Below are 13,363 nucleotides of genomic sequence, written 5' to 3'. Positions count from 1 at the left end.
ACTCTGAAAAACAGCTGTTCGAGCGGCAATTTCAAAACTAGCCAGTTATAGGTAAAACAGAGGATGCGATATCAACTTTTATTTTTGCATGTATTACGTCTAGCTATTTATTTGGGAGTTGGTTTTAATCTTAATGAATACTCTTACGAAATTGTACTTCACGGAATTTCAGGCCCAATGTATAGGTACATATACATACATATATAATAGGGCAATTATAAATTCTTTGGGGTCTCTTAACAACGAACAATGGATATAGGAATCTTACGAACGGGCGGCGCACGCTGTGCTAATGTTAGGGCGAATCTAAAAGATCAATAACAGAATCCTCTTTGCTCTTGACCGCAACCAATCCGCTTTTATCCTCTGCAAGTAAAGAAAAAGTTTCGGATGTGCTCAATAAAAAACAAGATGATTCCAAATTATAAGTTCAATAAAAACTAATAAAACAAAATGTCGCTTCCTCCGCTTAAAATAAGGCATATATTTACTCGTAAATGAACCGGACCGCCCCTCGTGCAAATAAAACAACATGGCCTTGTTTGGAATTTGTTTTTAATAATATAGTTAAAGTACACATCTTATTGTACATTGATTTCATGATGTTTGTTCGTTCAGATAATTAAGATCAAAACCTGGGGTAGGGCGGGTGTTTGTTTGGCATCCAATCAAAATCAAAGCAATTTTTATACTAAATTGGGATTCATTACAACTAAAGGCTTAAATAAAGGGCAACACACATCATTAATAGGGTTAGGCCAGTGATTTGTGATACACTTATTTATTGTTATTGTTAATTTGAATTCCTACTTAGACCGAACTGTTTTGTTTAGTAGATATGGATGGGATGGTCCTCTGCGACAAACAGAATATAATCAGATGCTGCTGCTGCTAATGTACGTAAATATATAAAATAATTTAATTCAACTTCGCTCTGCTGCTGCACTAATTTGCAAACATATTAAAAGAACCGAACCAAACCCAACGCACTTAGGGGGCGCATTCGTCGACTCGACACTGTTCATATTATAGCTAAAATAATAAACTTAACTAACTTAAATTTCTGTTAGTGCATAGGAATACATACATTCGTCCACATTGCATTGGTAGGACTTAAATATTAACATTTGATTTATGTATTTATTAATGGTAGTGGTGCGTAGGGCTATTACATTTAGCGATCGGTCGGTCGATTAAAAAGGGAAAAATAAATAAATTACGATGCCTATTTTACTATAATTTCTAGAGGGATGCAGTTGAGAACCCCGGGGGATGGGATGATTAAAAAGTGCAGACGAGACAACCACAACCACACCTGACGCAGAAACAACGAAAAACGGTACATGAACAGGATTGTTTTATACAACTCACGCAACACACGCAAAAATTAAATCTCAATCGATATGCCATGAATTCGGTGTCAACGATTTGTCGAAAAATAGCCTCTGAGGTAAACAAAAAATACTTTAAGTTGTCGCCAAATGAGATAAAGAATAGTGAGAGTGGAGGAAGTCAAAGGAAAAAGAAAAGAGCAAATCGAACCAACTGTAATAACTGCAAATAATAGTCGAAAATCAAAATTCGTATGTGTGTGTGTGAGGGCGTGTCAAAATGAATGAGTACGTGTGTGTGTGTATGTATGCTGTGTTTCTATGGACCACCATTTTGGCTTTGCCCGGACGACGCTGACGCTGTGGCAGCAGCAGCAGCCGCAACTGCAGCCAGATCCAACAGTTGAAAGTGCTTTTGATCCGCCACCGCAGCAGCCAGGGATTCCAGTAGAGTGGCATGCACTGCTGATGCTGGCTGCTCGTGCTGCTGATGTTGCTGCTGTTGATGGTGCAGTTGCAGCTGCAGTTGCTGTTCTAGATCTAACATTTGCTGCGACTCAGACGACTGATGTGCCATTATTTGCTGCTGGTCTGGGGATTCTACGCATCGGCAGCCGCATATATGTGCATAGGTAGGCAAACGATACCCGAAATGAGAGAGCAGCGGAGTGGAGAAAGAAGAGAGAGAAAGAGAGAAGAAAAGACAAGAAATGCACAGTTACTTCGATTAGTACAATTACATAATCATCATATCAACAACAATTTGACAAAACAAAACCAAAAAAGGATCGACACAAAATAAAACCCTCAACTAACCTGACGGTCGGATCTACTAAGATAAATACAATTTTATTTGATGTCGATGGGGGTGGGGGGATAAATTGTATAAATTACTTTCGGCGAGTGACAATAAATAACGTACAATACATAGTAAAAGAACAGAAAGTGACTAAATTAATCGAATATATATGGACTCTAGCTCATCAACCCACGTTTGGATGCCTCAAACCGGAAGCACCATCCTTGCCGCCGGCTGACCTCAGATTACGTTTACTGCAAGAGAGTGAGTGCATAGAAAAAGATTCATTTCGCAGACCTGACCTGACGTTACGCGACGTGACTCTCACGTTTATGCGACGCACATGCTTGACTTGATTATAATGAAATGAAATCACAGTCATGCGATCGTCTAAACGGAAGCTGAAGCTGAGCCTGAACCTACCGTGAGCGCAACCATTCCTGTAAATTTACACGTTTATATAGGGACGAACCCGAACTTCCAGCAACTACAATATATTAAAATCAAATAAAATAAAAATAGAAAACAAGAATATGAAGACACCAAAAATGTAAGCATTTCGTCATGTTGGCGTCACATCTCTCAGCAGTTTAAATCTTCTACTATTTCTGGACATCCGTCCATGGACAGTTTTGACCATACCCCAGATTTTGCCTACTGATACAGCCAGTGTGCGAAATCTGGGGTATGGTCCACTAGGTATTCGTTGTTGGCCATCAGGAGTGCGTGATGAACCGCACACAATGTTCAGCACGACGAGCATCGATACCCAGATCTGGACCAGCATCAGCTCCAGCCATGTTAGCAAGGGCACGGCCATCAGCGGGGAAGCCGCGTTTGGCACGAGCACCATGGCTTTGTTATTGAGGGCCGAAATGGTGATCAGATTGCCCGAGTGCATAATCGCACCGACGCCAACAATGCACTAGTTTTCCACTTGATGTTTGTCCATGGCTTAGAATTTCGAGTCTTTAAAATTAAATGAAAAAACTCCTTTGTTTGCCTGTCACAAACTGAAGCGAAACACAAGGGATAAGTAAGCTCATAGAACAGGGGAAACTCACAGCCTACTTAATAAATGTTGGACGAAAAAGTTGACCCCAAAAAATGTCTTTAAATCGGGTTTAAAGGCTGTACTAATTCGAGAGATTTCAAAGTTGTTTCTTAGAGCTCTCTCTTAGTCTCTAGAGAAGGGTCTGTCTTCTGCCAGTTGAATTACAAATTTCCTAGCAAGATACAAGGGATTCCTACGATTCGATTAAATGTTCTATGTGGATGGTCGTGTGACTGTGTGACGTAGGGGCTGTGGCATGATGTGTGTATGTGTGCGAGTGGGTGGGGGGGTGGTGTGGTGTAAATGGATCCTTATATCTATTGTGGCTATACTCTAAAAACAGCACTTTATAAACATATATATAAAGAATTCGTGGCTATACATGATTATTGGTTTTCTTATTGCGCTTATTGCAAAAATGGATCCAACATACCAGATTGTTGGGCCTGCTGTGCCGGGGTATAGGCACGTTGGCCGCCACCACCATTACCATTGGCAGTGGAACTAGCGGCGGCTTGCTTTGCAGGTGGACGACGCTTGGCCAGAGGCATGTCGTCGTCGGAATCGCTTAACGTCAGATCAACCTGTCAGAGCAGATCAGAAAGCAAACGTATATTACGTATATTACGTATATTACTCAGCAGAGTGGTAGATAAACTTACAGTTTCACTGTTCGACGTTGACGTTGGCTGGTCATCCGGCGCCGGGGACAAATCACTCTTCACTGGCTTGGTATCGTCCGCGATCAGCTCTAAAAGATGAGGTCAGGAGAGGGGAATTGTGTAAGATCAGACAAGGTCAGGTAATTAGAATCTCAGTTTTCTCTTACCTATATCATCAGATATCACCTCAACCTTTTGAACGGGTTTGGAGGGTGTATCCAAGATTTGAGCTTCGCTACGTAGGCCCGGGGTACTCCAGGAGCCATCTTGATGCAGTTGTATTTCGGTGTCGTCGCTCTTTAGCAGCGTTGAGTCCAGCACCTCCTGGAAATAACTGTTGGGAGTATCCAAAAATTAATATTTGATCAGTAACTTTAATTTCGTATATGGAAAATTGGATATCCATCCATGGACATACCCATCGATAACCAAGTTATCATATATGGCCGGCTTATCGCACACCGGGCAGTTCCAGGTGGGCTTGCGCTCGTTCATTTGCAGGTAGAGATTGGCGTCGAAGCACTGCAAGTGCGAACACGTCGAAGCTCGGCACGGCAACAGCATCTTCATCTTTCCCAGCGGGCAGTTGAGCGATACCTTCAGCATTGTGGTGGCTATTTCACAGTCGGCATCTTCTGTTAACTTTTCCTTAACTGAAACGAAACGAAGATTGTGGTAAATTAATAATGTATCCAGGATTATCCAGGCTATCCAAAATGTGATGTATGTATGCTTACTTAGGCCTCGAGTGTAATCTGCCGGCTTCACTCCCTTACTCTTCATCCGCACCAGCAGCTGTGCGGATGTGAGTTTCTTCACCAGATAAACCGCCAGGCAGTAGCTGCGCGTGTAGTCGGGACACCACTGAACCATTATGGTGTTGGTAACGGTTGGCGATAGCTTGACATTGGAGGTAACGTTCACGGGTCGTGGCGGACGTTTCGGCTCCACATTTGGTCGATTTGTTGGAATGACATTCTGTGTATCAGAATTGGATCAGATCATATGGCATTAGAATTGTGCAATTGGGTAGTAACTTGGGTCGCAATGATCCAATCCACACTTACAGGCAGCTGACACAATTTGTTGTTCACTTTGACATTCACATTGGGGGGGAAGCAGTCCTCTTGGTCGCATGAAGTCTCCACCAGGCAGAAGCGCAGCTGAACTTGAATGGCATGCTCCACCTTCGAACTGTTGCGAATGTCGCGATTCGAGGCGATTTCGGTGGCCTGCTGGGGCGTTAATGTGAAGTAGAAAGGCACCTCTTGGACGCGCTGTGTGCTTCGGGGCACCAGCGTCGATGGCTTGATCAGTGTGCCGAGCACATCGTAGAAGGCAAGCTTTTTCAGTCTCACATCCGGGTGTATGGGTAGCTGGTTGCCGTGCGTATGCAGAAAGGGCAATACATTGGTTGGCATCTGTGAGGCCATCTGTGCGGCCATCTGTGCACCCGGCACCTGCCCTGATCCGCCACCCACCAGACCCACAGAATTCGGCTGCACCGAAGGGGGCATCTGCATGTGCGAGTACATTCTCGTTGGATCTATGTATTGCAGCGTGGCGTTTTGCTCTTGCACGGATTGAGCGTAAACTTCTTGAATCTTTGGGGCCAACAGCTCCAAATTGGTGCGCAGAAATGACAAAATTCTGCTTTGCAGATCGGATTTTCGTCCAGCGAAGGAAATGTTAAGGAACGACAAGACTTTTTGCAGCTCTACGACTCGGAGCATCTGCACCATTTGCTCACATTCCTGCAAAGATAATGCAAAATATATAAAATTTGATCAAATGGCGGTTGCAAAAATGCGGGACTCCACTCTACACACCAAGCGCACTCACACCCACACACGCACACTCTTTAGTATATATATGTATGTATATCCGATGTATGTATGAGCATTTATGTACATAGACGTTTGTTCGCTTTCGTGTGTGTGTGTGTGTGGTTGAAAGGGCGTCCGGCATGGTCGTCTCGTATATTTAATTGGCTTCTTGGTCTTTGGTGTTTGGTCTTCATATTTCCTCGAATCCTCAGATTCAAACGTCTTTTTTGTCAGCCGGACAGACACAGGTATGCGTTGTCAGCCACTATGTACATGGGAAAAATTGTGGCATGTCCCCGACAAACACATTACCTTGCTGGGCAAAAATGGCGTTCATAGAAAGCGCTTCATTTCACTAAACCGAGCAACTCCTATAATTAGTTGCCGTCAGACGGACCCGTTCTTGCAAACTACACTTGTCAAGATATTTGCTCTTTTCTGTTACTCGCTAATACAAACACCCGCACAGAATTCTTTTTGTCACAGCAATTTTGTTTTGTCCGCACGGTCTGAAATAATATGGCGGATGGCAGTGTTAAAAAATTCGTAATCCACTGAAACGGTTTACGTTTTCCTGCGCCAGGTGGCGCCACAATATTATTGGCTTGTGGTCACTGTGCTTATCAATCATCCACATTTATTGAAAATTGTTTTGGGGAATCTGGTGAATTAAACTTTCGGGGAAAACTAACCTTGTATTTGCCCGCATCAAAGGCGTTTATTGTTGTTGGTGCAGTCGACGAGGATTGGTGTCCGGTCGCTGGGGATGTTGCGGCATTTTCCGCCTGCGTGCGAGTCTGCGAGCGGGTCTTTCGCATTACTATTATTTTTGTCCCTCGATCAGACTACGTTGTCAACAAAACAGTTGCAAGCTCAAGAGCATTAGTCTAGGACACGCACAACACATAAATGTAAACACTATACCATTAATTTATTAATTAATTAATTAACAACAATGCTACATCAAAGTTTTAAGCGGCGTCGTCGCGACCAGTGTGACCGCGGATTTGTCGCGGTCCGACCCTCAAAAATATACCAAAAACGTCACATTTTCAAAACACACCTTCAATTATTGTATTTGTACTGATTATTTGTATTCAAATTCCAACATAATCCTCGTTGTTGATATTCCTTGCTAGCTAGGATCCTCAGCTCTGAACAAATGATTTAATCTAATTGCTGAAATCTTTTACTCGAAAATAAGATCAAAGTCAAAGAATATGCAAGATGTATGAGCTAGACAAGGTGCGACCGCGGATAAAATAGCCATCTCATTTTTAAAATATACCACAAATATAAAGATGAAAAACCGACATTGACCACTTAAACAGGGAGAGGAATTTTCCCCACAAACAAAATGACCACGAAAATTCTTCAAGATTCATTATTTTCGTCGACAATGGGCTAGTCGTTCTCTGCCCATAATCGGAAATAATATCCTCACTTTTTATATTCGGTTCAATTTAGGAACCTCAGCACTGCACTCATAATTTTATTCGACTGATGATAGGCATTCGATACTATCGTCATGATCGTAGCCGGACCTCCGCGCCAAAGTGGAATTTGATTTGTTTGATCCGAGGCATTTATTTAAATGTACAAATGAGGGTCTAACTATATAAATTTAGTACAAAATGGGCCCAAATAATTGGGTCCGACTTCACGTAAACGCTTTGCGTTAGCCTAGAAGAAGTCCATTTCTCCACAGTTTACATCCAAAAAATCGTCCTCATAGCTAACCAGCTCCTTAAGGCCCACTGATGACGCCAAAGCGGCCGCCTTCGATGTAGATGGTAGTTCAGCATTATCCACGTGATTAATGTTTATTTCGTGTGTCTTATATTCTGGGCTCTCCTGCTCATGGCCCACTGGCGACGGCGGAGGGTTTGACACTGTTCGGGAGAAACATTTAGACTTTAGTTAAATATCTTTAGGCCGTCAGCCATCGGGTGCTAAAGGGGGACAAACGGATGACGGGTCGGCTCGCACAACTGTGAACTCGGAAATGAGGCGCAGCCGCTCCGGTTAGTAATACCCGGTGCGGTCTGCGTCTCACACCCCCCCTTAGGACACAGAGGGTTGCGAGCGAACCGTCACCCGCCGTAACTGTGCACACCGGTGGAAGTGCGACTACACTCTCCCCGTGAGGGCGGCTGGTAACAGGTCCTAGCACGGTCATGTCATGTCACGGTCATAGTCGGGCGGAGAGAAGAAAACTCTCAGTGAAATTACCCCAATCCAAGGTGACACTGTTATATGCCGAGGGATGCATGGCCGGGGGGGTGCCCGGTCGCTAATATGCGGACTCTGGATACCTGCCGACCTCCAGTTTAAATCAGGCTTCCCGGGGCGAGCGGGCTATGCCTCGGGTGACCATCCCCTTCCCGCCTACTCGTGGCAACTACTATGTCAAACACTCAAAATATAAAAACAAACAAAACCGCAAAGGAGCTCGGTACTCCTCTTAAAGTACCGGAGGGACAAGCCAATCCCTCTGCACCAGCGCCTGGGAAACCGGGTCCAAAGAAGACGGTGAAGGAGGATGAGTCGGTCCACCGTCTTCAGGCAGCAGCCGCAGCGAGGGGGGGCCCGAAAAGCCAATCGGGTGCCTCCAAGTCGGGTGGCTCCAAGGGCGAAGCGGATACCGGGGTGGCGAAGAACCCATGGGAGCCCCGGTGGGCAGCGTCTCTGCACCACGGGGTGGAAAGCCGTCGTACCAGGACAGGAGACGAGCGGCTTTCATCCTGTCCAACGAAGACCCGAACTTTAGGGCGTCAGCCGAAGGAAAGGAGCACAGGCTGTGGGCCTCCTCAATCCTTCCACTGTTCCAGCCAGCCAAAGCCGGAAAGGGCGCAGCCAAGGCCCCCAACAAGCGGCAACGCTCAGCGGAGGACCCCGCGAATCAGCCAGGCCAAGCCCAGCAAGCCAAGCGGGTGAAGACCCACCTCACGAACCGGTCGTTCGTTGAGGTGGCAAGGGGCAGGACCCTGATCGGTGTCCTGGACAGGGGCGCCGAGGATGGCAATGTCCCTCGCGATAAGTGGCACCTGGTGGAGAACGAGCTCCAGGACCGGTTCCTACTGGAACTGGAGGAGAACGGCAGACCACCGCCAAAGTGTGAGGACGCAAGGTGGCATCAAGGCAAGGTGAAAGCCATCGCCTGCCAAGACGCTCGCTCTGCGGCCCTCTACATGAAGGCGGTGGCGGCCCTCAAAGAGGTCTATCCAGGGGCGAAACTGGAGGCCGTGAAGTGGGAAGATGTCCCTAGTCGCCCGAGAGCCAGAGCGTGGGTCTCGGATAAGCCTGCAGAGCCTGAGAAGATCCTCAGGTTACTGCAGGTCTGCAACCCCCACCTTCCTACAGCCGATTGGAAGGTGGCAAAGGTGGAGGATATCCAAGGGCAGAGGCGCCAGATCATCCTCGTCCTAAATGAGGAATCCATTGATCTCCTCGCAAAGTCGGACGGTGTAGTGGATTATGGCTACAAGAAGGTCACCATATCCACTTACAAGTCCGATCGCAAGGGCAGGCAAGCGGAGGTCGAGCCAGATCCCACCTTTATTATTAAAAACGGCAAGGAGGTCCTGGACCTCACTCTTGCCTCTCATGAGATACAGCGTAACATTGTATCCTGGAGGGTCCTGGAAGAGCACTCCTTCTCGGACCACAGGTACGTGGAAACTGTCTTCTCCTTCGCAGTACCGATGCCAGTCCGATTCCGGAACATCAGGCGGACAAACTGGACTCGGTACTCTGACTACATCTGTCGTGTTCTCCCTGAGCCCCCATCTGAGGAGGAGTTCTCCACGGAGGCCACGACTCGTCTTCTTAAGATCTTTACCGACGCCTGCAATAAGGCGCTCGACAAAGCATGCCCCTCTGGCAAGAACAGAGGCCGGAGGAAACCTGAATGGTGGAATCCAAAACTGGGTGAACTCCGGAAAGCCTCCCGGAGACTCTTCAATAAAGCTAAGGCTGAAAACGTTGAGCAAAACTGGGCCGAATACAAGGCCAGTCTGTCAACCTACAACAAAGAACTCAGAAAAGCCAAACGCGCCTCCTGGCGTAAGTTCTGCAGCGAAATCGAGAGTAACTCAGAAGCCTCACGCTTGCGCAGAGTTCTCTCGAAGACAACACCCACCCTGGGCTACTTGAAGAACACCGACCAGTCGTGGACTACGTCCAGCGATGAGTCGCTAAATCTTCTCCTAATACCCATTTCCCTGGCTGCGATGAAAACAGACCCAACTACCTCGCGCCTCCTTCTGTCGCCTCAAATGCCATCCTGAGACTGCTAAGCCAGGAGAACATTTCCTGGGCGATCAGAAGCTTTAAACCCTACAAGTCCGCGGGGCCAGACGGCATTTTCCCTGCCCAACTGATTCACGCGGGACATAAAGCCATTATCTGCATTCCTGACACCTGGTTTCAGACCAAAGTCGTATTCATACCCAAGGCAGGCAAGCCCTCGCACACTGCCCCAAAAGATTTCAGACCCATGAGTCTATCGTCTCTTCTTCTAAAGACGATGGAGCGGCTCCTGGGGCTGCATCTCACGGCGTGCATTCCGCCCAGTCTGATCTCAGACTCCCAGCATGCCTATCGGAAGGGAAGATCCACCGAAACGGCCCTACACTCGATCACATCGATCATCGAAGCGTCCCTTAACTTTAAGGAGTACACCCTAGTAGCCTTCGTCGACATAGAAGGCGCCTTTAACAACATCCTTCCGACCGCCATCACTGGCGCACTGACGGATCTGGGCGTTGACTCCAGGACGGTGAGCCTGATCGATCAGATGCTACAATGCGACGGTTGAGGCATCACTGGGGACGTCAACGTGTACCAGATTTGTCAGCAGAGGCACACCGCAGGGAGGAGTCCTCTCGCCCCTTCTATGGAATGTGGCAGTGAACACACTGCTGCAGGAGATAGAGGGGGGTGGCTGCCGTGTGGTGGCGTACGCGGACGATGTTGCCATAGCTTTCTCCGGAAAATTTCCGGAAACGTTGTGTGAGTGCATGACAAGTACTCTCACGAAAATGTCGAAATGGGCAGACAAATGCGGGTTAGGCGTCAACCCGTCTAAAACGGAACTGGTGCTTTTCACTAGGAAGTACAAAGTTCCGGTACTGATTCCCCCAAGACTATGTGGGGAAACGCTAGTCTTCAGCAACAACGCCAAGTATCTTGGCCTAATCCTCGATAGAAAGCTCGATTGGACATTGAGCATAGAGGATAGAGTAAAGAAGGCCACAGTGGCCCTCTATACTTGCAGGAAAGCCATCGGACTAAAATGGGGAATGACCCCCTATATAGTTCGGTGGCTCTACACCGCCATCATACGACCAATCATGCTCTATGGAGTGGTGGTATGGTGGCCAGCCTTAGACAGAAGGACATGCCTCAATAAACTCAGCAGAGTTCAACGCATGGCAGAGCTATGCATAACTGGCGGGCTACGCACTACTCCAGGGGAAGCCCTGGATACTGTGCTGGACCTCCTCCCTGTGGATCTCATGGGAAAGAAGGTGGCAACACTTTCCGCCCTCAGAATGAGAGAAGCCAGACTGTGGAAAGCATCCGCGGTTGGGCACTCGGGAATCCTGATGAGACTCCCGCAATTACCAGAGAGGACAGATTACTGTATTCCTAGTGATTACCTCTCTCACGCCCTTCCAGGTATCAATCCCACCTATGGAGGACTGGGAGACGGGCGAACCAGGACCTGCAAATGCGGTCCACTTCTACACTGATGGCTCAAAGCTAGACGGCCGCGTGGGAGGCGGAGTCAACTGCAGCGAGCTGAACATCAGTCATTGCTTCAGGCTCCCGGATCACTGTAGTGTGTTCCAAGCGGAGGTTGAAGCCATCAGGGAGGCCATTTCGATCGTCTCCAAATTACTTCTAGATACGCACTTAGTGTGCGTCTTCTCGGACAGTCAAGCAGCTATCAAAGCTCTAGGCTCAATATCGTCGAACTCAGCGACTGTAAATGACTGCCGCAGGTTCACGGTTCGGGCAACGCGAAGGGGCACATGCCCATGCGGCAACACAACGGACCTTTTATAGGTCCAAGTGAGCTTGGGGGCGGGACGATCTTATCCCCCCTCCCGGCTACCGCCTTAACCTAACCTAACCTAAATATCTTTAGATATTAGTCGTAATTTTCTTACCATTGCCAGGTTGACTCTCCGCGCTCAGCTCGTCTGCTTGCATATAATGCTCTTTGCGCTGGCATAACGAAGCCAATTCGGTGCTTTGTTTGCTCAAGCACTTCTTTAGCTCCTCTACTTTTCGGTTACGCATCAGCGTTTCGATCTGCTTGCGAGACTTGTTCATATTCTGGCGATCTTCATCGAATATGGACTTTTGTTGCTCTGGCGTAATATTGTCATGGTGCTTTAGTAAAAATAAAAATACACCTCCTGGTGTACGTCTTCGCCTGCCATTCTGTAATGCTATCATTAGTCATCAGCAGGAATCGCTTTTTTTTTAACTACTTACTTTGATCATCATGCCGCCATCCGCTTCGATCCGCTGGGTTTCTTTGTACAGCTCTAGGGGCAAATCCATTCCCAGAACTGCCACAACACGGACTAGGAGTATGAATATTTGCATTATTTTCAGTAGCGTCTATATTTTCAACTACTCACTTAGCAATTCGTCCTTTTCTTCGTACAGTTTACTGGCCATCTCTGTTGCCAAATCGGATGGATCGCGTCCAGCTATATCGTTTAGGTCGAGAATATGTCGAGGCTCGCACGAATTATCAGACGAGCCACTGGTCGATGAGGCGCCGCGCCGCGTTCGATGGCCGAGGCGACTCTTGACCGATCCTCGCTGAGAAAACTCCTCTTCTGTGGGGCGGCTAGATGGCCGACCTCGCTTGTGCGTTGGATGTGACGCCGCCTCATCCTCGGATGAATTGGATAGCCGACGTTTCAGTCGGTTTTCGCCGTTCAGCCGGTACCTTAACGAGAAGTCATAGTTCTCCACATTTCGATCGCGGCTACTGCGAGTAACATCACATCCACGCATATTCTCGCTGAGAGCATCTTCCTGAAGTGCGGCCGTCCATACATTGTACTTCTTGAAGCGTGTCCGATTTGGCAACATCTCTGTGTCTGTGGGGGCAACGCGCCTCATAACCGTGCGCTTGATTCGTTTCTTTCGCTTCTTGTGGCCGCTGTCGGGATCATCTGTACGAAGCTTCTTTATGCATCCCTCTTCCGAGGACTCGCCCGAAGACGAGTCACTGTTTGTCTGGGACTCATCATCATCAAGAGCAGCGGTTTGAGTTTGGTGGCAAGTAGTGTGAGGGCTTGCAACACTCTCGGCACTTGTACCCGGTGCGGGTGCGGGAGTGGGTGCAGGTCGCTGCAGCGGTGTATAAATTCCGTCGTCGTCGCTTTCTGATAGCTGAGAAGTGAACTGGACTAACTAGCATCGCCCCATGGTCGTGCAAACAGTTTTACTTACCTCGCCTTCCTCTAAATCAACGTCATTTAGCTGCAGCTCCATCATTTTGCTGAAGGGGCAGAGAGAGAGAAAATTAATTTTTTGACGGTAGTTGCTGGCTGTGTTGGTTTACGTTGAAATGCACAGCTGTTGTATCTACCAAAACTTAGGTTTTGTTCCCTCTCTAGGTCACACACCTTGCAATATGCATTTTTTAATTGGGGTTGAGA

General features: G+C 47.5%; 2 protein-coding genes across 5 annotated transcripts; both read right to left on the bottom strand.

The window, feature by feature from the left end:
* Nucleotides 1-89: 89 nt before the first annotated feature.
* On the bottom strand, nt 90-6,687 carry Su(var)2-10 (E3 SUMO-protein ligase Su(var)2-10). Of its 4 annotated transcripts, XM_004444188.3 has the most exons (9): nt 6,365-6,687; nt 4,914-5,600; nt 4,584-4,824; nt 4,265-4,499; nt 4,014-4,180; nt 3,847-3,935; nt 3,618-3,768; nt 2,554-2,617; nt 1,867-2,384 (listed from the first exon to the last, which is right to left on the bottom strand). In XM_004444188.3, exons 1-9 carry the CDS (start codon nt 6,488-6,490, stop codon nt 2,315-2,317), a joined length of 1,830 nt encoding a protein of 609 aa, XP_004444245.2. In that variant the 5' UTR covers nt 6,491-6,687; the 3' UTR covers nt 1,867-2,314. The 4 variants fall into 4 exon arrangements, with proteins under 4 accessions (XP_002138569.2, XP_004444242.3, XP_004444243.3 ...); XM_002138533.3 differs by lacking the exons at nt 1,867-2,384; nt 2,554-2,617 and adding an exon at nt 90-366; XM_004444185.3 differs by lacking the exon at nt 2,554-2,617 and having other exon boundaries at nt 745-1,931.
* A 547-nt stretch (nt 6,688-7,234) lies between these two features.
* Nucleotides 7,235-13,298, bottom strand: Phax (phosphorylated adaptor for RNA export). The gene is made up of 5 exons (XM_002138532.4): nt 13,155-13,298; nt 12,329-13,094; nt 12,180-12,271; nt 11,849-12,125; nt 7,235-7,564 (listed from the first exon to the last, which is right to left on the bottom strand). Exons 1-5 carry the CDS (start codon nt 13,197-13,199, stop codon nt 7,356-7,358), a joined length of 1,389 nt encoding a protein of 462 aa, XP_002138568.2. The 5' UTR covers nt 13,200-13,298; the 3' UTR covers nt 7,235-7,355.
* Nucleotides 13,299-13,363: the final 65 nt, after the last annotated feature.

This window comes from Drosophila pseudoobscura, chromosome 3, assembly GCF_009870125.1.
Source record: "Drosophila pseudoobscura strain MV-25-SWS-2005 chromosome 3, UCI_Dpse_MV25, whole genome shotgun sequence".
Classification (NCBI taxonomy): Eukaryota; Metazoa; Arthropoda; class Insecta; order Diptera; family Drosophilidae; genus Drosophila; species Drosophila pseudoobscura.
This window is presented reverse-complemented; position numbering and strand designations above follow the sequence as displayed.